The following is a 25,411-nucleotide window of genomic DNA, read 5'->3' on the forward strand; positions in this document are numbered from 1 at the left end:
TCAGTGCCTAGAAACTAAAGTCATGCAGGGGAAATAACACACATCTCTATAATAGCACTTCTGAACCATGTTAAAGTATGGAAATGCACAGCTAAGGCACTCAAACAACCTTAACTCCACTCTGTAGTTTCCCCCACGTCCCTATATTTTCCCCCCTCCGATTCACTAATGTGCCTTTAAACTTTAGTTGAATCTTATCTGGAACCACTAATGGTGCATGTTTTCTATGCCTTAACATGGCTGGATTTCTTTTTAACTCTGAATGTCCTGGATTTATAACGCTTGGTTTGGGGATATTTATGACGTCCCTATAATTTATTTTACCCTTTCATTTCTGATACATATTCTCAGGCTAGACTCCATTTGAATGAATTTTTTTTATCTTGTTTATATTTCATCAGCAATTGTGTGTGTATGTCTATAAAATAAAAATGGTAGTATGTATGAACTAGTAATATGTCTGAATTTTGTTCCTCACCTTCTCTCAAGAGATCAACCAATAATCTGAGATTATGTGCAAGGATCTTCAAAATGATAGAGTATGTCTTTTTTTCTTTGGCCTAATGAGATAGGTAGATGAACATTCACAGAATAAAATGCTTTCAAGAAAAAAAGGAACATAACATGATCTATTACTGTAAACAAAACACTAGTAATATGAGGGATGTGGTCTTCATATAAAATCACATATCAGAGGGTTTTATTTATGTTTGTTTGTTTTTTATTGTTAGTCAAAACTAATATATATTGAAGTTATAAAGTTGGGGACAAGGAGAGGAGTTCCCACAGGCAGTATTAGCAATTGAACATGGAGGCCTGAAGGACTCTATATTTAGCTTTAATGAAGCTAAATTTTCAGGTTTAGAAAAGAAACTTTACAGCAATATAAAAGTAAGCATGTTTCTCTAAACCAAAAAATGAGCTCACTGTTGTTCTGGTTATCAGTTTGTTTTGGACACTTATATGACAATGATTTGTAATCCTGTTAGAACTTCTACATAAATAGTTATTAAAAAAATCAGCTGAAGTATTAACATAAAACACCTGCTACATGCATTGTAGCATAAAACAACTGTTACAATTAGGGTTAAATTAAAGTACTATAATGTCCTAGGCATAGCACCCCTATACAACCTCCTCCTGCCATAGACCTGCCTCTTGACCCTTAATGAGGTGGCCTCAGCTTCCAAAGTTCAGATTTCTGGGCAGTTCATACTTTTTTTTAGAGCTGTTGTTTCATGGTGCCTGCAAATTAAAGCCTTGTCTATACAAAAACTTGCATTGGATTAATTAAACCGATTTACTTAAACCATACAAACCTCTGTGTAGACACTGTTGTTTCAATTTAAGCGTAACTTATTCCACTTCAGTTTAAATCTGTTCCTAATTTGTTTAAAATAAACTGAAATAATGGTTTAAACTGTAAAAGAGAGCTGCACAGCCTCTTACACCAACTAAATCTGTTTAAAGCAACACCTTTGGTTAACAAGTGCAACTCCGTCTAGACAAGCCCTCAGACAGGCATTATTTACACTCAATTAATGTTTTTAAGCTTTTCTTTGTTACATGAGGGCTAGAAACTATTTAAAAACAAACAAACAAAAAACAGAAGCTGAGATTCACATCTCCTCCAGGCTGGGCCCCTCGGTGTGGACCTATAGTGCCAATGCTTTTATCCAGCTCTGATTATAGTCATGCTTCTGTTGGAGCTCACGGTCATTTTTCTACTTCCATTAGATTATAGTTTGCCACATCATAAAGTAATGGGAAAGTCTGATTACTTGAAAATACCTGTAGTTGCAAAATCACAGCTAATGGATAACAGTAATTATTGTGACAGATGCAGTCTTACATCTAAATCCTGGCTTCAAAAATTGTAAACAATCAAGCTGCAACCAATAAATATAATTGAAATACTCCCTCATTTGTTCAAAACTTGTAAAAAACGTCTGGTAATCTTTGGTTAATGTATAAAATATGCAAGGTTAGATTGTTCTTGGCAGCAAAAAGTGCTTACAGTCAGGCCTTCCCACTTACCGTAATTTGTCAGAAGTCTTTTCATATAGCACTTCTTTGCTACCCAATCAGTGTGATCTTGTATGAATGTCATGATTAAGGACAGTCAGAATTCTAAATATTATTTTAATTAACATTTGTGCTTTTGGATCCTTGTAAAGGGTTGGGTTTTTTCTTAATTATAGGTTCTTGTACTCAGTTATCTGTTAAAATATATTTTGGTATAATGGGAAAACAGGCCTGGATATAACACAATTATCAGAGCTACAGAGCCATGAAATCCTCTTTCTCTAATTATCTTCTGCTTGATGTTTCCATGTGATTTGTATCCCATAATCTACTGGTCCACCTGGTGATTTAGTCTGATAAGAAACACAATGATACTGTAAAATTAAAGTCTTTGGTAAGAGGAAACTAGGACTGAGAGATGTTCCAGCTTACTTCTGAAAGGCCTTTTGTAGTTAGATGGGGGCAGGGGGGGAAATCTTCAAAATTAAGTAAAATCACATCTTTTTAGTGTTGAGCCAGCAGGGAAGTAGTGCTGTGCCCTATAGTTCAGCAGAGCTAAACTGAAAGAGGTATTGAATCTTTTGGTTTCAGGCCCTCCAATGCACAGGCACATTTGTGGAAGGAAAATATTTGCACCTTGGGCATGTCCTCAGGTGAGGGAGCTAGCAGTGGTTGGGTGAAAATGACTATTACTTGTTCCATACTAGTCCACAGAGCAGCACTGATAGCAAGAGGATAGGAAGTACAGCCATCCTCCCAACTGGAGAATGTTCAAACCCAATTTCATGTTGGAGTGGGGGTGGGTTAGCATTGCATATATAATCCCCTCCACCGAATTCCACTGTAGTTTTCCAATTTTCTAATCCATACTGGTGCATGTTTTCTTGCATCTAAAGCTGATTCAATAGTAAAAAGGAAAAACAAAATCATAAATATGTTAGTGCATAAAAGCAATGAGCTTATTTTGATATGATTCCTGGGATCATATTCATGAGTAGTCGGAAGACTGTTGGTCATTCGTGAAAACATACAATTAAAATATGTCGGCATTTATACATTTTAGGATATTAGCAGTTTAAATGCTCACTTTATGCTCCCGTAGCTCAAAGTCATTTGTCATCTAAACTGTTATCTTCCCTTATCTCTCTCATTGCCTCGGCCTACCTGGGCAGTTTTCCTACAGGTATAAGAAGGATTTTGTTTGTTTGTTCATTTAGAGCTCGATCCTGCAAAGCACTGAGCACTCTGACCTTGATCCAGCAAAGAATTTCAGCACAAGCCAGTGTTTTTCAGTTAAACAGGCTGAGCACTTTGCATGATCATGCCCGTATATACTGATTTTTGTCAATGCCTTGTGACATGCTTCCACAATGGATGTTTTTGCAGTTTTAACGTATATTAGTGTCATGAGGATACTACTCCTGGGGGAATTCTGCACCACTCTGTATGCACAGAATTCATGTGCTGCACAAATTTTTTTTCCCCACAGAAAATACATTTTGCCAAAAAGGTGCTGCAGTTATGCCTTTTGCCCACCAGGAGTCACTGTGATGCCAGTACAGAGCAGTCTCTCCTGAGTGGGAGCAGCCCCAGCTACTGACAGGGAAAAGAAAAAGGCTGTCTTCGTCACAGCACCCTGCCTATGGGGCCAGGTCTGGAGGAATTGGATAGGTGGGATGGACAGCATGGGGCACATGAGGCTGCTAGGGTCACAGACTGAGGTTCAGAAGGGCTAGTCGAGGGACAGACAGGGCAGGGGATGAATGGGAGTGGGGTGCAGGGACACATGGGAACAGGGGGATGGGGAGGGGGTGCAGGGCCAAATACCAGAAGAGAGTGACTGAATGGGGTGCAGGGATCCATGGGCACAGCGGGTAGGGGGTACAGGGCAACATGGGGGGAGGTGTGTGGCTAAGTGAGGGTGCAGGGACACATGGGAACAAGGGGAGGAAGTGGCTGAATGGGCATGAAGGGCCACATGGGGATGGAGGAGGGAATGCAGGGACACTTGGAGGTGGGGGTATGGGGGGGCTGAGAGTGGTGCAGGAACACATGAGAACAGGGGGAGGAAGTAACTGAGTGGGAATGCAGGGCCACAAGGGGACAGGGGGGAGGGAGTGCAAGGACACTTGGGGATGGGGGGGCTGAGTGGGGGTGCAGGGACCCATGAGAACAGGGGGAGGAAGTGGCTGAGTGGGCATGCAGGGCCACAAGGGGACGGGGGGAGGGAGTGCACGGACACTTGGGGATGGGGGGGCTGAGTGGGGGTGCAGGGACATATGGGGACAGGGCAGATGTGCCTGATTGAATGAAAGAGGCTAGATGTTAGCCAGGGTCTGCCGGGGGTGGGGGCTTTCTTACAGTCCCTCCCTGCCCCAAAATGAAACTGTTCCATACATCTCCAGCCCGTACCCAACAGCCTACCAAGTTCACACCCAAGCTCTTTCCCAGCAATGGCTTCCCTCTCCCTCAGCTCCTTCGTTACCCATGACTCTCCCAAGCCTTTGCACGGTTTCTAGGGGATGCAGTAAACACGTTTCTGTATTGTAGTTTAAATGAATTATTATGCAGAGTTCTGTATTAATATGCCTAGTAAGGAAGCTATTCATCAAAAAACATTTGCTGAATTTTTTTGTTGTCTATATTATTACAGACATTTTGTATTTTGAAATAAATTACCAAAACAATAGAAATAATCATGTTATTTTGTTATTTTGGCAAATAAAATATGCAGAATTTTAAAATATTGTTCACATAAATTTAAATTTTTGGCACAGAATTCCCACAGGAGTAGTGATACCATCTAGAACTTTATATAGTCAACCTTGCAGTGAAGGACCTCAAACCAAGCACTCTAATGTGAAGAACTCTTGTCTGATGTTTAAGAAATGACCAGGCCATGTTATATTTGGGAATTTACATATGTCAAGATATGCTGCTGCAGTCTTAAAGGATTCACCACTAGTCATAGCAGCCTGATGCATCTCACAAGACAGATGCTGTATAAAAAAATGCATATGCCCTCTTAGAGGATGAGCATCATTCTTCCTTTGGCAAAGATCTTAGTTCTTCATAATGCTTCAGTTCTGTGGAGAACTTTCAGATTAAAGGGCCTGCTTTCTTAAGCTGTAGTCAAAAGCAGACCAGCACTTTCCCAAGAAACAATATTCTCATCCTCTCTTTGAAAAAAGGACACCTGTTCAGATTTGACTAGGTTCGGATGCTTAGCTCCCTTCATCTTGGATTTTATATTATGATGAATGGCTTATAGCTTATGGGTTAAACTTTCAGTTTATCACCTTCACTTTGTGCATGCACAAAAATTTGCACGCGTACACCATGCACCCACACTTTGTATATTCAAACACTTGTACAAACAAGTGTTTAGAATTTGCACATGAAACCCATTGGGACAGAAATTTTGCAGGTTCCAGTTCTAATATATGCTTGCCTATATGCGAATTTATGCACAGAGGCCAAGATTTTCAGAAGTAAGTGCCCACCATTATGCAACTAAAATCCTTTATTTAAGTGCCTAAATAAAATACTTTATTTTCAAAAGGACAGAGCACCCAGCAGATCCCACTGAAGGTAATGGGAATCTTTGAGTGCCCACTGCTTTGAAAAATCAGGCCCTAAGTTTAGGCACCTATTTTGAAAATCTTGGCCAGAGGTGGGTGCCTCTAGTTCATGTACACAGAGTCTTGGCTGAAAGTTTGGCTGCAAGAGTGTAATTAGGCACCGCACCAATAATTTCAATTGTGCTTTGCCATTTACATTAGCTGAAGATTCAGTCCTACCTTTGGCATAGTTATACAGATGTGGGAGATAAAAATCAAAGCTTCTGTCTCCTTGGAGCTGCTGCCACTGCAGCTGCTTTTTGCGATCCATTGCCACCAAGCTGCTGCTGATGATGCTTTGAAGCTGACACTGTTCAGCAGTCTCAGCTCAGCTCTTATGGAAAGATCATTGATATCTAAGACCCTTGAAGGAGTCCTCACCATCCAGTACTCTCACCTGTTGGGAAAATTGGGGAAGAGCAGCCCAGAGCTGCTTAAGAACTGCAGATGGGCAGAGTGGCAAGGGAGTATCTAGTGGAGAGAAAGAGGAATGGACTAAATGGGTCTGGCCTCAGTTTTATGACAATATGGGGCACTTGGTTGAAATTCAGTTAAATTTTGAGCATGGCGGCAATTGGGCTTGTTGGAAAACACAAAGGCAAGACATTGAAAGTACCTGAGGTCCCCCTGACTGAGACTGCTGTCAGGTACAGTTGGGTAAGGGAGCCTACGCAGAGCTAAGGAAAGGAGAGAGAGAGCGCTTCCTTCTCTTTAAAGCTTCAGGCCACAGGGCTTATATTTAAATAATTAGGAATAGGAACAATTTTCCATCTTTAAATTAATAGCAGAAGTTGACCAGAAATTTGAACCTTCAAAAATGTTTTCTAAATTCAGTATTCTGCTGAAGAACACTTAATTCTTTTTTTTTTAATTCTTGAAGTGTTTTTAACAGTAATCAGTATTTAATATGAGCATTCCTAGACTTTGTTCCAAATGAGAGAAACGTAAGCTGAGGTTTAAAAACAGAGAACAGGTGGGATGGAGAACAGGTGGGATGACGTGTTATCTGTTTTAAGCCATAAACCAAGCACATCAGTACAGGTACCAGTTTACCCCTTTCTCCCAAAATTAGGATTCCCTACAAACCCTGTTCTTTCTTAACCAAATCTGACTTTTTTTAATGTCTTGAGACAAGTTATGTTTACGGTTTGCACCTGTGGCTGATAAGACCTTAGCTGTTGAGAAAAAACTTTGTTTTGCTTAAACCAATTTGGCATAAATACAGATAAAATCTGAATATGCAATTAAATGTATAGTACATGGTTCTCATAAGCCACCAACACATTAAATACAGTATGAATATAGCAATGTAAAACATTCCTAAAGCCTGATATAAACCTAAAATTTGAATAAATTTGAAACAAGGAAGGACAGGGATATTCCTAAGGATTTATATTTTGTATGAAGTTTAAAGGACTGGAAGAAGAATGTGAGCTAATATAATCCATAAGCATAAGGAGTAATAAAAATATGTAATTAGTGTCCATGCCTTGACATTAATTAAAAATAACAGTAGGCTAGCAATAACCCACCTAATATAAACTGTAACAGACTCATTAGTAACTGATCATTAGTGCATCTGTCTTGAAGGCTTCCCTTTCACTGAAGGCTTCCATCAGGAATTGCCTGGTGCTTGCAGCTGGTTAATAATTCAGGAGTCTGATTGTTAGCAGCTGAACTATTATACTCTTCTGGCCTTCTTTAAGCTGGCTATCTGTAAAATGGCAGATTGGCCCTGTTGTGCTTTAAAGCAAGTCTTGTACTTTGCAGTGTAGGTATGATTGCATTCAAGACTATTTGAGAGCCTGATCCCATCGAAGTGAATGGAAACACTGGGAGTCCTTCCACTGACTTCACTGGAAGTACAATCACATTCTGAATTAGGCTCTTCAGACATGGTCTATTTTAAAGGGATCTCACGGTCATACCTGAAGCCATCAGTAGATCTTATTTCTCTAGTGGTATCAGGGTGTGGTGTTTACACCCCAGTATTCTCATTCGGGGGCCTTTCTCTTCATTTTTAATTGTTACCTTTAGAAATAACTTTATTAAAGTATTTTTATGACCACTAAAGTTTTTTTTCCTCCTGCTGATAATTGCCCACCTTAATTGATTGCTCTTGTTACAGTTAGTATGGTAACACCTTTTTTTCATGTTCTCTGTGTATATATATCTTCTTACTGTATTTTCCACTGCATGCATCCAGTGAAGTGGGTTTTAGCCACGAAAGCTTATGCTCAAACAAATTTTTTAGTCTCTAAGGTGCCACAAGTACTCCTCATTCTTTTTGCTGATACAGAGTAACATGGCTACCACTCTGAAACCTGTCATCCATAACTGTACATTTATTTCTTACTCAAAATGAAGGGATTGTATAACTGGCTGTGGGGTTCTAATTTGCCCGTTACTTGTACTGTCGTTTTTCATTAGCCCATACAATATAATGGAAAGCAATGCAGTCTGATGGGCTACCACCGTAGAACTCCCAATTAGCATAGCAGCCTTAATTTCTCACCATATTATCAGCCCACTTAACTCTGAAAAATGACATGTTAATTAAAAAGGAAATTTAATATTAGTGGGGGAATCTGGCTTCAAGAAGCAGAAGAGGAGGTGTTGAGAAGAATGAGGTAAATTGGGGAGACAAAGTGAGGAGAGATTCAGAAACCATCCTATTTTATGAGGATATGCATTACAAGTTCTAAGGAGAAGTAGTTAATGAAAGATTTATAATAGCTAATCATAGAGCAAGAACGAGAGGACAGGATATTTCAGCCTCTATAATATCTTGATGGTCCCTCTTTTTATTTGGTAATAATGACCTTGACTTTCAGTCTCTGGATTGATACTTTAACTCAGTGTGTTACTGTTACCTCATAAACAGGAAGCGCCTTCAAGTTCTCATCTAATTATCTGGGCAGTCAGCAGACATCCAGCCTCTTGCTCATAATTTGCATGGAGAAAGCAGATAAATCTGCCAAAAGAAAGGCAAAAGCCTTTGAGGGGAAGGTGAGAAGTCAGTCAAAGAAATGAGAGGTTTAGCACAACTGTAAAGCAAATACAGGTCTGACAGAGCAAGAACACATCTATTTTTAGGTTATAAATTTCTCTGTTGACAGAAGAGCCAGTTTTAGAAACTCCAATAGATTGCAAGTACCCTTAGAGGTCACCAAAGCCAAGTGTAAGAGAGATGCATTGTTTAGAGTCTGGTTCCACTAGAGACTAAAAGGAATCATTGTACCTGTCTCTTATTTTTCTAATAGGATCATAGAAATGTAGATCTGGAAAGAACTTTGAGGTCATCAAGTCCAGCCCTCTGTGCTGAGTCAGGCTCAAGAAAATTTAGACCATCCCTGACAGGAGTTTGTCTAACCTATTATTAAAAACCTCCAATAATGGGGGAAGCCTATTCCTGAGCTTAGCTACCCTTATAGGCCATGTCTACACGTACAGCACTGGAGCAGCGCAGCTGTTGAAGATGCTCTATGCTGTCAGGAGATAGCATTTTTTCCCAAATATTTTAACTAAATCTCCCTTGCTGCACATTAAACTCATTACTACTTGTCCTACAATGAATACAGAAAAATTGATCACTGTCCTCTTTACAACAGCCTTTAACATACTTGAAGACTGTTATCAGATTCCTCCTATAGTCGTCTTTTCTCCAGACTAAATAGGGTCAGTTTTTTAATCTTTCCTCATAAATCAGGTTTTCTAAACCAGTTATCGTTTTTGTTGCTCTCCTCTGGTTCTCTTCACTGTATCCACATCTTTCCTAAAGTCTGTCACCCAGAAATAAATACTATATTCCAGCTGAGGCCTTACCCGTGCTGAGTAGAATGGGACAATTGCCTTTCATGTCTTATATACTGTTGATATACCCTAGAATGATATTAGCCTTTTTTGCAATTGCATCGTTATTGACTCATATTCAATTTGTGATTGTCATGGTACAATTTCCCACTCTGAACCTTAGCGTCCAAAAGATGGGGTACCAGCATGAATTCCTCTAAGCTCAATTACCAGCTTAGAACCTGTAGCGCTGCCACCAACCAGGAATTCCAGTGCCTGGTACAATCTGGTCCCCCCAAAACCTTGCCCGGGGACCCCCAAGACCCAGACCCTCTGGATCTTAACACAAGGAAGGTAAACCCTTTCCCTCACCATTGTCTCTCCCAGGCTTCCCCTCCCTGGGTTACCCTGGAGGATCACTGTGTGATTCAAACTCCTTGAATCACAAAACAAAGAGGACAATTCACCTTCCTCCCTCCTTCTCTTTCCTCCTCCCAGACTCTTCCTGAGAGAAAGTAATTCTGGCACAGAGAGAAATCAGCCTCTCTCTCCCTCTTCCCTCCTTTCTCCCCACCAGTTCCCTGGTGAATCCAGACCCAGTCCCCTGGGGTCTCACCAGAATAAAAAAAAACAATTAGATTCTTAAACAAGAAAAGCTTTTAATTAAAGAAAAAAACAGTAAAAATTATCTTTGTAAATTTAAAAAAAAAGAATAGGTACAGGGTCTTTCAGCTATAGACACTGGGAACACCCTCCCAGCCTAAGTATACAAGTACAAATTAAAATCTTTTCAGCAAAATACCAATTTGAACTCCTTTCAGCCAAATATACATTTGAACTTCTTCCAACCAAATACACATTTGCAAATAAAGAAAACAACCATAAGCCTAACTCGCTTTATCTACCTCGTACTCACTAGTCTGAACTTATAAGAGCCTGTATTGGAGAGATTGGAAAGAAACCTGGTTGAACATCTGCTCCCTCTGAGCCCCCAGAATGAACAACAATCAAAATCTAACAGCACAGCACAAAAACTTCCCTCCCTCAAGATTTGAAAGTATCCTGTCCTCTGATTGGTCCTCTGGTCAGGTGACAGCCAGGCTCACTGTTCTTGGTAACCCTTTCCAGGCAAAGAGATATGAAGCACTTCTGTTCTATTAACTCTTACTTATCTGTTTATGACAGTGATCCACTATAACTCCCAGATTCTTTTAAGCAGTACTGTCACCTAGTCAGATATTTCCCATTTTGTATGCGTGCATTTGATTTTTTTCCTTTGTAAGAGAAGTTCTTTACACTTAATTGAATTTCATCTCATTGATTTCAGACCAATTCTCTTGATTTGTCAAATTCGTTTTGAATTCCAATCCTGTCCTCCGAAGTGCTAGCTACCCTTCCTAGCTTGATATAATTTACAAATATTAGAAGCATTTTCTCCCCTCCATTATCAAAATCATTAATGAAATCATTGAATAGTACTGGATGCAGGCCTGACCCTAACAGGACCCTTCTAGAAACACCCTCCCAGTTTGACAGCAAACAATTGTTAACTACTCTTTTGAGTATGTTCTTTCAACCAGTTGTGCATCAACTTTATAGTAATTTCGTCTAGACCACATTTCCATAGTTTGCTTATGTCATATCTACTGCTTTCTCCCATCCAGTAAACCAGTCAAAGAGGGAAATTAGGTTGGTTTGGTATGAATTGTTCTTGGCAAATCCATGATGGTTATTACTTAACTCTGTTATTCTTTAGGTGCTTATAAATTTATTGTTTAATCATTTCTTCAGTATCTTTCCAGGTATCAAAATTAGGCTGACTGGTGTATAATTCCCTGGGTACTCTTTGTTTCCCTTCTTAAAGACAGGTACTTTGTTTGCCCTTCTCCACTCCTCTTGGACATCACTCATCCTCCATAAATTCTCCAAGGTAGTTGCTAATGGTTCTGAAATTGCTTCCGCTAGTTCCTTAAGTACCTTAAGATGAATTTCATCTGGCCATGCTGACTTGAATACATCTAACTTATCTGAATATTCCTTAACCTGTTCCTTCCCTATTTTGGCTTTCATTCCTCCCCCTTTGTTAATATTAATTAGGTAAAGTATCTGGTCACCATTAACCTTTTTAATGAAGACTGAAGCAAAATAAGGCATCAAGACCTCCGCCTACTTGATGTAATCAGTTGTCAGCTCATCTTCCCCAGTAAGTAGAGGATCTACACCTTCCTTCCTTTTTTTCTTGCTTCCAATGTATGTAAACAACCTATCCTTGTTGCCTCTTATGCCCCTTGCTATGTGTAACTTTCGAATTTGTCCCTACATGCTTGCTATTCTTTTATACTACTCCCCAGTTTTTGTACTATTGCTTTTTGATTTTCAGATCAGTAAAGAACTCCTGATACAGCCCTATTGGCTTCTTATTACTCTTCCTACCTTTCTTTTGCATTGGGATAGTTTGCAGTTGTGCATTTAATATTATCCCCTTGAGGAACTGCCAGATCTCCTGAACTCCTTTATCCCTTAGATTTTCTTCCCATGAGCCCTTACCTATCAATTCTCTGAATTTGTTAAAGTCTGCCTTTTTGAAGCCCATTGGCCTTATTCTGCTGGTTTCCTTCATGAATCACAAAATGTATCATTTCTTTATTAGTTTAACCCAAATTACAAATCAGAAGCAAAAGGAAACTAATTGTTCCTTGTTTATCAGAATCAAATCTAAAATAGCTGTCCTCTTGCTTACTTCCTCCACCTTCTGAAACAAAAAATTGTCCCCAACACATTCCATTAACTTATTGGAAATTTTGTATTTTGCTGTATTACTTTTGGAACAGATGTCTGAGTAAAGTCCCCCATTACTACCAAATCTTATGATTTGGATATTTTTGTTTGTTGTAGAAATGTCTCATCCACCACCTCTTCCTGATTTGGCAGCCTATAGTAGAGCCCCTACTATTGCATGACCCCTGTTTTTTTTTACTCCTTTTATCTTTACCCAGCAACTTTGTACTAGACTACACCTCCTTGTAGACCTCAGACCAAGTGTATATATTTTTGATCTATAGTTCAACACCTCCTTCCTTTTTTATGGCCTCTCTTTCCTGTACAAGGTATACATCTCTATTACAATATTCCAGTCATGAGAGTTATCCCTCCAAATCTCAGTCTTACCACCATTAGTTGAAATGAGGTCCCATTTTAAGCCTTAACCGTGAATCTTCATAACTTTGGTTGGCAAAATTGGATTAGCCTGGAAGTTACCAAGTATACTCTGAAGGCTAAGGAGGATTTTACTGCTCAGTTTGAAGACATTTGGGCAAATTTTCTTTGAGTTTTAAGTCACTAAGATGACTATTATTTGAAATATTAGGTTGTATCTAGCATTTCTTTGTGACTCTGACTTAAAACCAGATTGTTGCTATCCCTTAAAACTTTCCCAGTGTTGCCAATCCTGTGCATTCAAAAATCATGAGTCAGACCTCAAAAATCATCAGGGTTTCTTCCTTTTAAAAAAAAAGTCAACTGATCTTGTCTGTCTTTTGTTTTCTGAGCCTTTAGAGAACACTTGGGTCATGTTTTTAAGCGTTTCTTCAGAATTTATGGCAGCTTTAAGGCCACTTTGCACCTCTCCAGCAAGAATTATCAGGGTCAAGGATCTGGCTATGTGTGTATAGCAAAAGATATTATAGTGAAACTAATGCATTTAGAAACCTGGAAATTAACTTCTAATATAAGGTAGATTCATATTCAAAGACCGGTTTTGTAATATGCACTGTGATAAGTTTTATATGTGCATGTTTAGTTGAGAATATTGAACTCTGAGTATATTTGATTATTTCCCATATCTTTGTTGTTCATTTCCATACTTTTGCATGCTTAATGATGTTTGTGTAAATTTCTTTGTTGCACATCCTTAATAGCAACCTTAACATTTTGTTAACATTTCTTGTTTGTTCTACTTTTATCTTCACTCTTCCTTCCTCCAGTAAGTAGATCAGAGTCAAGACTTCACTGTTGCTCTGCAAAGAGCTAGTATAGGTTTTTCATTTACTTATTGCCTCAAGTTCTTTCATACATCGACAGGAGAAATTAAAGAAATATACTCTCTCTTCGATACAGTACATAAATAACCTTCAAGCAGCTACACCATGAAAGGAGCAACAAACAATGTGTTGTTTGAAGTTAAGAAGGTTTAGGAATTTCTACTTTTAATAGCAAGATGATCCAAAAACTCATAACATCATTCTTTGGTTACTGGACCAATTTTATTGAAGTCAAGATACGACTATGTCTTCTACAATTTGTCCTTTTGTACAAGTGTGAGTGCTTCCAATTAAGTTATCAATAGTTCAAATATTTCTCAGAGAAATTAAGTTTATACTAGAAATGGGTCCAATTAAGTTCTGGATCCAAATCTCCCTGAATAATGGAGTTGTTAAAAATCCATGTCCAGAATCTTGAGTCCAAAAGCCCCAGAAATTTATGGTGTTCAAAATCAGGATCTGAATTTTGTATTTTGCCTCTAGTTAGTATCTCTCCAGAAATGTTTTGCCTCCTTCAGTACCTCCTACTGTTGGTTTAGAAGGACCACTGAGTCCTATGTAAACCAAATAATAGTGACAATGTTACTTTGCAAGTAAATTATTTATCTGGAAAACTAGAATTGGGCTCAAACCATGAATCTAGACTTTGGGGAAATCTGGATCTGGAGCCAGGCACTAGCTCAGGTCTATTTCCAGTGATGTCTAATTTAATATTTATTCAATCTCCCTGTGCCTCAGTTCTCCCATTATAAAATGGGGATGATTCTCTCACCCTTTGTCAGTAAATTGTAAGGCTTTCAGGACTGTCCCTTCCTCTGTGTTTAACCAGTGACTAGTAAAATGGGGAACTAATATTTTTTGAGCCTCTAGGTATTACCACAATACAAAAAAATCAATAACAGTAATAAATTTGATGTTATATAAAGTTTGGATCTAAATTTGATCAGGTCACTCACTCTAGTCCTTAATGAGCTACAGCTGCAAAACTTCTGGTAATATTTATTTGGCTAAGGAAAAAAATTTGGTGTAATCTTTGGCTGTGCCCGGATTTCTTTATATCTAGGGCCGTACCAAATTCACAGTCCATTTTGGTCAACTTCACAATTACAGGATTTTAAAAATAGTAAATTTAATGATTTCAGCTATTTAAATCTGAAATCTCATGGTGGTGTAGTTCATAGGGATCCTGACCCAAAAAGGAGTTGTGGGGGGGTCGCATGGTTATTGTAGGGGATGTTGCAGTACTGCTACCCTTACTTCTGCGCTGCTGGTGGTGGCAGTGTTGCCTTCAGAGCTGGGCAGAAGGAGATCGGTGGCTGCTGTCTGGGAGAGCTGCCATCAGCAGCAGCGCAGAAGTAAGGATGGCATGGTGTGGTATTTCCACCCTTATTTCTATGATGCTGCAGGTGGGGTGCTACCTTCTGAGCTAGGCACCAGGCCAACAACCACCACTTTCTGGCTACCCAGCTCTGAAGGCAGCGCAGAAGTAAGGGTGGCAATACCATGACTCCACTAAAATAACCTTGGTACCCCCTGCAACTCCATTTTGGGTCAGGAACCCCAATTTGAGAAACGCTGGTCTCCCCTGTGAAGTCTGTATAGCATAGGGTAAAAACAAACAAAAGACATGTTACATGGGGGGAGACCAGATTTCATGGTCCGTGACGCGTTCTTCATGGCCATGAATTTGGTTGGGCACTATTTATATCACTTCTGCAGAGCAACTGTAAAGCTAACTAGTTTTCCACTGGAGACTCCTTGAGTGATGTAGGGCCACTGTAGCATCTACTACACTGTTCTCATTGGCCACTAGAGGGTGTGTTACACAAGGAACCTAGGACATGATCTCTGGATGCCACTCTGGCCTCAGCTGCTCCACTTTACACTGGGGCTGGGAGCAGAGACCAGATGGGCCAGGTTCAGGGGAGTGTAAAGGACATCTTTGTGCCTCCACCCATTTATCTTGAGCAGCACTAAGCATTTGTCAGCCACAGCTGGGGCTCAGTCCCGGTATTTGCAGGTACTTTGAAAATGCTGTTATAAATATTGGCTATTTCCATTATTAGTCCCTTTCTTTTGGCTATTAAGAAACGAGACTAGTGCCTTATTTCACGGTTCAGTTACTTGGGCTTGGAGGCTGACAGTGCTCCACACGATAGAATTTTTTGACCTTGCTTGTTGTTCTTCATGAGTTTCCAAATTCCATGCATGAGCACATAGGTATTTTTTTCCTCTTCTGCCTCCTCTCTTTCTTTGCATTAAACCATTCACACCGTCCTCCCCTTTTTCTCTTCTGTGGGGTGTTTCAGCTTTTATTATTTGTGCACCAGATCTGAATCTAAAAGCAAGTTGTTTGGGGTGAGGGAGTGGGTGTTCATAATCTATAAAAACAATCTCAAATTAGAGATTTTCTACTATGTTATAAGGGTTTTTTAAATGCCATTTTTAGTTATAAATTTTTTAATGACCTTTGGGTTTTTTTTAAAGCATGGAGTAATATTGCAATATTATACTTGATGGCATTGTATGCCATTAAACATCTATTAGGATTTTCACTATAAAATTTAATTTTCAGAGGTTTATAGCTTATCTAAAAATATGTTGCATGCTGAAATTTGGTATTTTGAAGGGGGAAAAAGATTTATATCTGAGTTCACAATGTATACTATAAATATTAGAGAAGAAATATCATTAAAGCACAGAACTGGGACATTGGAAGCTATATGCGGTTCTTTCCAAACACGTGATAAATGATCCTAGGCAAATCTCCAGTACCTTCCTTTTGCCCATAGCATTGTTCAAGTGATGGTCGCACAGGAGAGGTGTGTAAATGAAATCTGGCTCACACAGTCACCATAAATGTGAACTAGCAGGTTCCCTTCATTTTAAAGATTTTTCCATACCGCCATCAGATTTGTCTGGACTTTCAGATTCACAGGCACTAGAAAAATCCAACTGAACCTCACGAAAAGCAAAATTCTCTAGTTCCGTTGCTTTGATCATGTATTTTTCACTCTCTGTCCCCCATCCTTCTCTTTCCATGTCCTGGGACTCTTTCCTTAAATAGAGAGATATTCTAGTGTTAGTGGTTATTTCATGGTATTTTCAGTGACGTACCCTCAACTCTGGAATTTGCCTCCTCTGTGGTTGAAAAGAGCCTGAGTTTGAGCTCAGGGCTCAATACAAGATTACTCTGTTTGGCCAGGTTTTAATAAAAGGATAACTGACACAGATTTGAATGAATTGAGGGAAAATTGCTAACCCTGAGTAGATGGATAGATGAGGAAGGTCAACGAGCCTAAGAAATGGAAACTAAAATACTTCCTTTCACCTAGACATGAGAACAGGTGGCTTTTTATACTTACTATGTGTTTCCTCTGTCCCTCTTCTCGGCCCACATGCATCACATATGTACACACACAACTCGGGAGTTCTTAATGGGCAGGGTGGTTACATTGTCCAACTGGCGAAAAGAACCTCTAAAATATACAAACATATAGAACAGCATCCAGCCTGTTTGGATGACTGCATATGCTTCAGTCCACATATAGGAGAAGAGATTAACTTTTTTTAATCGTTTTCCCTCCTTATGTGTTGCAAATCCCATTGATCTTGATTTGGTTCTGCAGAGGTTCTGCCAGTTAATGTGCAATGCACAGGAGATGGGTGATTGCTTGAACCTTGCCTTCACTGGATCTCTGAGTTTACAGATTAAGCATGGCTGGCCAACAGCCAATCGGATTAAAGCCCATAGGATTACATGAGTATCAGAGTAGAATTTGGAAATGTGAGTTTTACATGGACATCTTTGGTCAGTTAGCTGTTAAAATCTTTTGTTAAATATTTTTAAAGTGCCCTTTTTATTAGTCTTCACTATATTGAACTTTTGACTTAGCACTCACTCACTGTCATTCATTCCCTGCTGTTCCTCTACTCTAGTCCTTTAATGAACATCATTGTCAGATGTGATAAGATACAACAGACATTACTTTTATAGCCTATCACAAGAGAACTGAAATGGCACCAGAGAAGATCAATATATCTAGTTTCTCCCAGGAAGATGAATTGCCATGGTAACACGGCCATGGAATAATAGGTCAAGTTTTATAATTTTTCCTCAGGCTTATTTTATTACATTTTTTCTTAGAAAAAGACACCAGTATAAAATGCAAGCTTCAGCATTTCACAGTTTAAAAAAAACAAGAGATGATCATCTGAGCAATCGAATACTCATGCATGAAGGAATATGACCAAGTAACAGCAGTCAGTAGCCATGTTTGAACTGATACAAGGATTGTCTTTGGGTGCAGCTGTATATCAGTACATTAGTATAAACATTGGGACTGATTTTAAGATACAGATGTGATGAAATATGCTCAGAAACAAAGCATAATAAAAACATAGGCTGGAAATTTCATTGTGTTGAGGGATTAACTGTTCCAAGTAAATTCAATCATAGCAAACTGTATTAAAATATAACATTTCACATTAAGATGTTTTGATACTTCAAATGTGCCATTTGTCTTTGATAAAATCAGATTATTTTGAGTATTTTAACAATCACACAACTTTAACTTTCTCTGTGTACTCAAAAGTTCCTAAATTTTAGGTAGAATAACATGAGAGGTTTCTGAATGTGTTGGACTCCAGGTACCACTGGTATGTTTAACTCTTCTATTTAAATAACAAATTCTTTGTATCCTCCCACTCTTTGTAAATACCATATTCATTCCACATAACCACGTCTTGATACCTTTGTAACATATAACATGTTTCTGATTGGATTTCATATTAATATGAATTTTGATTGTGTTACTGCTCATACTGGTAGTGATGCCTATAGTAAAGGTTATCTATCACTTTCCATTCATTATAAGATCCCATTTTCACTTGTTTATAACTTTGCCAGACTTAAACCATGTGGGCTAAAATTCGGTGTTCCATGCCCATTATCTATCTTAAGCTGAATATTTTTTAAAAGTTTCACCAAAAGCAGTTGAACCATTTCCTAGAATGAGGTTAGGGAAAAATACAGTATTTTGTCCAAGTTGAAATAAAATAAGCTTGCAACCATTTCATTGTGAAATTGAAGTGCCACAGTACTCTGGAGCAGAAACTTGAAATTTTGGAGGTAGAATAGGTGGGCAGGGGTTGGGTGGTCACGTTGATCTTAGGGATGCCTTTTCTTGCCCAAATTTGACCCTCTGAAAATCGCAGTTTGCACCTCCTCACTGGAGGTTTGTTAGAGGCTGGCAGCATTATTCTCTGAATATTCTCTCTGCATTGAGCATGTGCCTTCTTGCAGCATTTTTGTGCCTACTGTTTTTTTTAGTGGACTATAAGGTATACACAATTCTTAATTAAATATTAAGATTGGGAAATGAAGCTCTTAAAAGTAAGCCAATACAGAATTAAGATTCAAGACTCAAACTTAGTTCTGCCTCCTCATATGTATGCCTTATAATTTGATCTCTTTCTAGGATTATAAATTATTTGGAATGTAACACCGCGTATAATGTACCATTATGTAAACTGGAATTTAATTTGCAACTTCACATATAGTAAAATAATGGCAGTAGTAATTGGCTTGATTTTTAAATTTCAATGAACTATATGAAACAAATCAAGTATTAAGTGAATCATTTCAGTAGTTCTAAAGGAATATAATGATTGTAAATAAGACTTCCAGTGTCGCAGCATTTTTATAATGGCTAAAGTTAATAGCATATTAAAAACCTTTCTAGTATAAATACTATATGTGCAAATACTGAAAATTGCTGATTTGGAAATGAGCAATGACATTCTTCTAACTAGTGTTAAATGAGTTCTTTGTTAAAAGACTAAATTATCTTGGTTGCAGAATAATTAGGTGGAAGGATACTGTAACATGATGTGCATAACAGGACCAGTTATCACATAATATAATCAGAAAGAGTCATTGGTAGGGCAGTTTTGTGCATCTGAAGTAGAATCCAGAGTACATTCAACCATAGTAAAGGAGAATGATTGGAGGATAGAGATGACCAAATTGCAGTGTAAGTATTCCTCCAAATATTATTCCATGCTTCTTGTGATCAAGGAGGTATCAATATCAATTTCCAAAGCCAACTGTGGTTTCATTATACGGCATATACACTTAAAAGTAAATTGCTTACACATAATGAGGCTACAGGAGGGGAAGACCTCTTTGCTTTCAAAAATTTAGACTGAGGAAATTATGGGAGTCTACTTTATTTACTAGTATTTACTACTACTGTTTGCTTCTTATTAGTAATAGCAGCAAATATATATTTTATGGTAGTCTCCAACTGGGACTTGGACTTGATTGTGTTGAGTTCTTGTACTTTCTAAAGGTCTCATAAGCCAGCTAGTTTTTTCAATATGTGCCTGTTAAATAAGAAGTATGAAGGCATAATTGTATCCCTCAGCCAAGAAGGAAAGTCAAGGTATCCATCATTATTAGAGGAAGGAATATCACCTTATTTCCTTCATGTTTAAGCAGTTTCCTTATATTTCTTTCATAGAAAAGGTTTTAATTTCCCATAGTTTTATTGGCTTAATTCCCTTTCTTTACTATTAGAGTAAAAGTCTGCCGTACAGCAAGTCTACACTGTTACTGTCCAGAATAGATCTGGAATCCAGACACTTTTTGATAATGACTATCTATCTGTCAGTCAACCTGAGATTTGTATGGGGGAAATATATTAGTCTGACAAGCAGGAGAAAATATTATTTTGCTGCAGGTGATCCACACTAAAACCTGTCTGCAGATCATACAGTGAAAAATTCTAGTGATAAGACACCAAGACAGTAAGCTCTGTATCCAAGATTTTGATACCTTCATACCCAGTATTTTAGAGCCATACTGTACATTGGTTTAGGCTTTCTCAGCTATGTCAAAACTGAAATATGTGTAAAGGAAAAAGAGAGAGAAACAAGTGGACTAAAGTTTTTAGATAATTAATTTTACATAAAGATGGGCCTCAGCTGCAGATCTAGATTGAAGATTTAAAGTAGAGGATGCTGTTTTGGATCTGGACTTTTTTGTTGTCATTTATGGATATAGGAACCAGTTGCAAAGTTCATGAAGATCAGAAGTGGCCCAATGTTTGAGAGTTGTCAGATCTGAGTCTTTGGCATGGGCCCATCTCTGATTTTACATTGATGTGTTTAGAACAATGTTTCTAATATGAGTTTTCAACATACGGTATAGATGGGTGACTGTAAATAAAACTGAATTGTCTAGTTTTCAGATGCCTACATGTGGCTCTCTTAATAGTATTCTCATTTCTGTTGACTCTTACAACTCTTTAGGAACCAATAAAAGTTTCATTGGGCTAATGTGGGAATGGTTCAGCATTGTTTGACTGTGTGACAAATGAACACAAATATCAGTAGAGCTATAAAACAGAGCTCCATGAAACTCCATGGTTTTTGTTTGCTGAAGTTCATGCAAACCTTTTATTAAATTCAGTTCTCATGAGTTTCCCAATCCCATGAGTTCATCTCTGAACTTTGAGAACAAACTCAAAACTCGAGGAATTGCAATTTTACACATTGTTTAGACCTCACTGGAGGTACTCCTGATTTATGCTGGTGTATTTCTCAGTGGCGTACTTTTCCTGTTGAAATGTACACCCTGGGAGCTACTAAGGACTATGCTCTGTGGACACTGCTAGCCTATGATACATAAGTTCTAGTGTATGAAGCCAGTATGTCTAGAACAATAAAGTATTATGGGAAATTGTATGTCTACATCAAAGGCCTGATTCTCTTCTCATGCTGTTGTAAATCCGGAGAAGCTCTACTGAAGTTGTGGGGTTACTGTAGTCTAAATCTAGGTAAATAAGAGTTTTATCAGGTTCTAGCTTTCTATGCTTGTTTTCAGTGCAAGGTCATTAAAACTAAACCTAGGCTATAGTGTCTGTAATCTGACCTGAATTTCCTCCTAGTGTTCTGCCTAAGAAATTGTTTGAGTATGGTAATCAGCTCTGATACATTTTTTAAAAAAATGATTTTCTTATAATTGGTTTATGAAGTGGGTGGAATTTAATTTCTTCTTTATTTGTAGGATGATTGATGTACATGCAGAAAAGAACACTCATTTAAATATATTTTCTCTAATGAGATGGTCCTACTTGTACCATAGAAACTATTTTAGAAAATATTCCAATTAGCACATTTGTCATTTTTGTCAGTTTTCTTCTACTAGGGAACAGCTGAAGTAGTCCTTTCCATGTTCTAGCAAAAATAAATTTTTGTACTATTAAAATTTTGCAATGATATAATTCTCTTACAGCAGTTGTTTAAAAAACAAGCCAGAATTAACGTAAGTCCTCTGCAGTCGTTGATACAATAGCTGTAGTAAAAGTTCATACTGTACATTGCTTGATGGAATTTCAGTGAAACATTCTATTTCTGCAAGATTTAAGAATACATTTGGGGTCTTTAAAAATGCAAATAAGTATTATTTTGAAACAGAATGATTATATTATTTCCTGTAATATATTTTAATTATTACTGTTAAAAATTTTATTAAAGTAGAACCTTAAAACCTTAACCAAAATTGGGCACTCTATATTAACATAATAAGTGACAGTTCCTTTCTCAAAGAGCTTGCAATGTAAATGGACAAGGTTGACAAAGGCTGTGTGTGAACGGAAGTATTATTATCCCCATGGGAGACTGAGACACAGAGATGAATTGACTAGAAAAATCAGGAATAGTACCAAGATTTCCTGAGTCCCAGTCTAGTGCCTTAACAACAGGACAATCCTTCATCTCTTCAAAAAAAGAGAATGAAAAGCTGTCCAGTGACTTGAATGGAATTTCAAAGGTGTGAAAATGAAAGTTTTTCGGAGCTCACTTCTAATTTTCAGAAAGATACAAATCACTTGACAAGGTAACATTTATATAAAATATAATTTTTGTTGTTTTAGGACACAGCAGGTCAGGAGAGATATAGGACAATTACCACAGCCTATTACCGAGGTGCAATGGGCTTCATTTTAATGTATGACATCACAAATGAAGAATCCTTCAATGCTGTGCAAGACTGGTAAGTAAAACTTGGCACTAGAACTAAGGTGAGATACAGAGTATTTGATCACCACTTTACTACTGCTGCTGCTTGCTGTTACAATGTGAACCATTTCAGGAAACAATTCTCCAACCCTGGTCAGCTCAAATACTAATTTACATCTTGTCAATGTAAATTTGATTTTGAGGTTTCTCGAATCACATTGCAGAAACTGACCCATGAATGACTCCGGAATCGAAGAAGGCATGTAATTGTTACTTAAGTGAAGCATTGCCTTCTGTTTTTCAGACTTTTCATTGTCCTTTGTTCAAAAGATAGCTTTTAGTTATCTGTTTTGAGAAAACACAATGAGTGCTTTAGGACTTGCTGCATAAAATTAAGGCTACGATTTAGTCATGGGTATTTTTAGTAAAAGTCATGGACAGGTCATGGGCAATGAATAAAAATTCACAGCCTGTGACCTGTCCATGACTTGTTCTATAAATACTCCTGACTAAATCATAGCCTTAAGTTTGTGGAGTTTTTCTTCTGATTTATTTTTCTATCAATATTCTGTTAATACTGCCAAGTCCAGGAGCACCAGCTGCCAGGGCTGCCCACCCAGCACTGCTCCATCCATCCCCACAACCGCCACTGGGAGGCTGCTGATCTGTGTCTCCTCCCACCACCCTGGGACTGCTGCTCGCGTGGTCCCTGGGGCCAGCCGCAGTGCCCACTGCTTGGGTGATCCCATGGGGTTAGCTGCCTGGGGACTACTCAAGCAGCAGCTGGTGCAGCTAGCCTCAGGGGCCACGGAAAGTCACGGAATCCATGACTTGCACAACCTCGGTGACAGATATGGAGCCCTACATATAATTTATCACAATCACTACGTTTTCTGGCGGTTTGATTAATATTTTAACACTTGCACTTTTGCTTTCCATAGTTTATTTATAGAACTAAGTGAAATAGTGTATTAGCATGTAGGCTAGCTGGTAAGGGCAACACTTGGAAGTTCTACAATGTGAATGCTCTGAGGAAAACAGTGATACCAGTTATGGAGCTTGTCTTTTTATTTATTTTTCTCTCAGTGTTCTGTTAACCTCATTTACTCGCCACTGCTGTCCTAGTGTTATGCCTCTAGAAGGAGTAGGACAAGCAATATTTTCTGTTAATTATGGTACCGTCATTGTTAGGCAATTTCTGTGGCATTTCACTGGGGTGTAATTCAAAGCAGAATTGGGCTTATGAGTCTCAGACATTTTGTAGTTGGAACCAAGAATCTATCCTGTTCCCCATCAATAATCGTATCTCCAAGGTGTCAGGAAATCTCTGGCTCTTTCTTGAACATTCATACCTTTTGTTATTGGATTGTGATGGGAAATTTGTGTGAATCACCCCTAGGCATAGGCGCTGACTCTTGTGGGTGCTCCAGGGCTGGAGCACCCAGAGGGAAAAATTAGTGGGTGCTCTTCACCCACTGGCAGCCAACCTCCCCACACCTCCAGCACCACCTCCTACTCCTCGCCTCAGTACACTGCATCCCCGCTCCTCTGCCTACCTCCCAGCATTTCCCACCCAGCCACCACCAAACGGCTGTTTGGCAGCATTAGCATGCTCCAGGAGGGAGAGAGGGAGAGGAGTGGAAACATGGCGCACTCAGGGGAGGAGGATGGGGGGGAGGGGCTGGGGCAGGATTTGGAGAAGGAGTTGGAATGGGGGCGGAGCAGGGGTGGGAAAAGACAGAGTGGGGGCCCCTCATGGAAGGGGTGGAGTGGAGATGTCGGTAGAGGGAGGGTCGAGCGCCCATGGGAAAGAGGGGAAGTCCGTGCCTGTGCCTCTAGGGGCATTATGGGGAAAGAATCTCCTTCAACTCCCTCATGAAAATTTTACCTCTGGTTATCCACTTTAAATCCTCTCCGTTCCAAAAAACTAAAGCAAATTGCAATCAATGTCATGGTCATTTCATCTTCAATGGTGTTTTCTCCATTGCGTACCATTTGAAAATCCAAATGGGTTGGAAAGAGCTTCTAGTTCATCTGCACTGCAGATTTTACTTGAGGAAGTTCTTGACACTAACCTTGTGTAGTCTGGCTCAGAAGGGCATGTAGGAGGCAGGCTGGGGACACACTGCGGCAGGAGGGGCCACACTTCGGCATTTACACAGGGCCTCAGTAACCTCAACAGCTGGCTTCAAGGACTGGTGCCACTACCCCAGTGCTATGGATTGGGAGGTGAATTCCACCTCACTGTACCAACATGAGGCTCAAAGACTTTGTGCCTGTGGAGTAGGTTTTACCCTATATCCTGTAGTACATCACTACCAAATATGTAAAACTAGAACTACTCTCCACCCTGGAGGATGGTCTCTGTTTGGTACTTTGATCTCCAACAACAGGCAATAATTTTCTGGTTTCCTGGGTGCAAATACTAAGCAAACACTTTTCTGTCTTTAAGGTAGGAAGTGGGTCAAATAGTACATATTTTTTAATAAAAACATGATCTTTTTCATGCTAGAGGTTGCAAGGATTCAGTGTGAGATCTCTGCCCAGAAAGCAGGCAAGAATCCAAATTAAAGAATTTCTTAGATAAATCTGATCCAAAAGGGGAACTAAGGTTAACCTTGTATCGTCTTATCTAGTCTATTTTGGTTCCTATAACCCCCTCATCACGCAGTATCAGAGCACCTTCCAGTATTGCACTACGTGACGTGATTAGTATCGGTCACCTGCAGTTTGTTCTTTCCCTCTCATCCTCTCCCCAGGAAGAGAATTGTGTGTGCAGTGGAGTGTTGTGAGGTTTTTGTTTTGTTTTACGTAGGTGCTTGCTATGTGTTTATATTAGAGAAAGCAAGGTCAATGAAGAGCCTCTAGCACTTGCAGTAGTAGGCAGTGACTGATTTGTGATGGTCCTTA

General features: G+C 38.9%; 1 protein-coding gene across 3 annotated transcripts in view; it reads left to right on the forward strand.

Annotated features, from left to right (window-relative positions):
- RAB3C (RAB3C, member RAS oncogene family) overlaps positions 1 to 25,411 on the forward strand; it is a 239,913-nt gene that overhangs the window by 70,027 nt on the left and 144,475 nt on the right. For all 3 annotated transcript variants that reach the window (XM_050947159.1, XM_050947158.1, XM_050947160.1), the window contains exon 3: positions 22,417 to 22,535. In XM_050947159.1, coding sequence (XP_050803116.1) covers positions 22,417 to 22,535 — 119 coding nt within the window. The remainder of the gene's footprint in view (positions 1 to 22,416; positions 22,536 to 25,411) is intronic.

This window comes from Gopherus flavomarginatus, chromosome 3, assembly GCF_025201925.1.
Source record: "Gopherus flavomarginatus isolate rGopFla2 chromosome 3, rGopFla2.mat.asm, whole genome shotgun sequence".
Lineage (NCBI taxonomy): Eukaryota > Metazoa > Chordata > Testudines > Testudinidae > Gopherus > Gopherus flavomarginatus.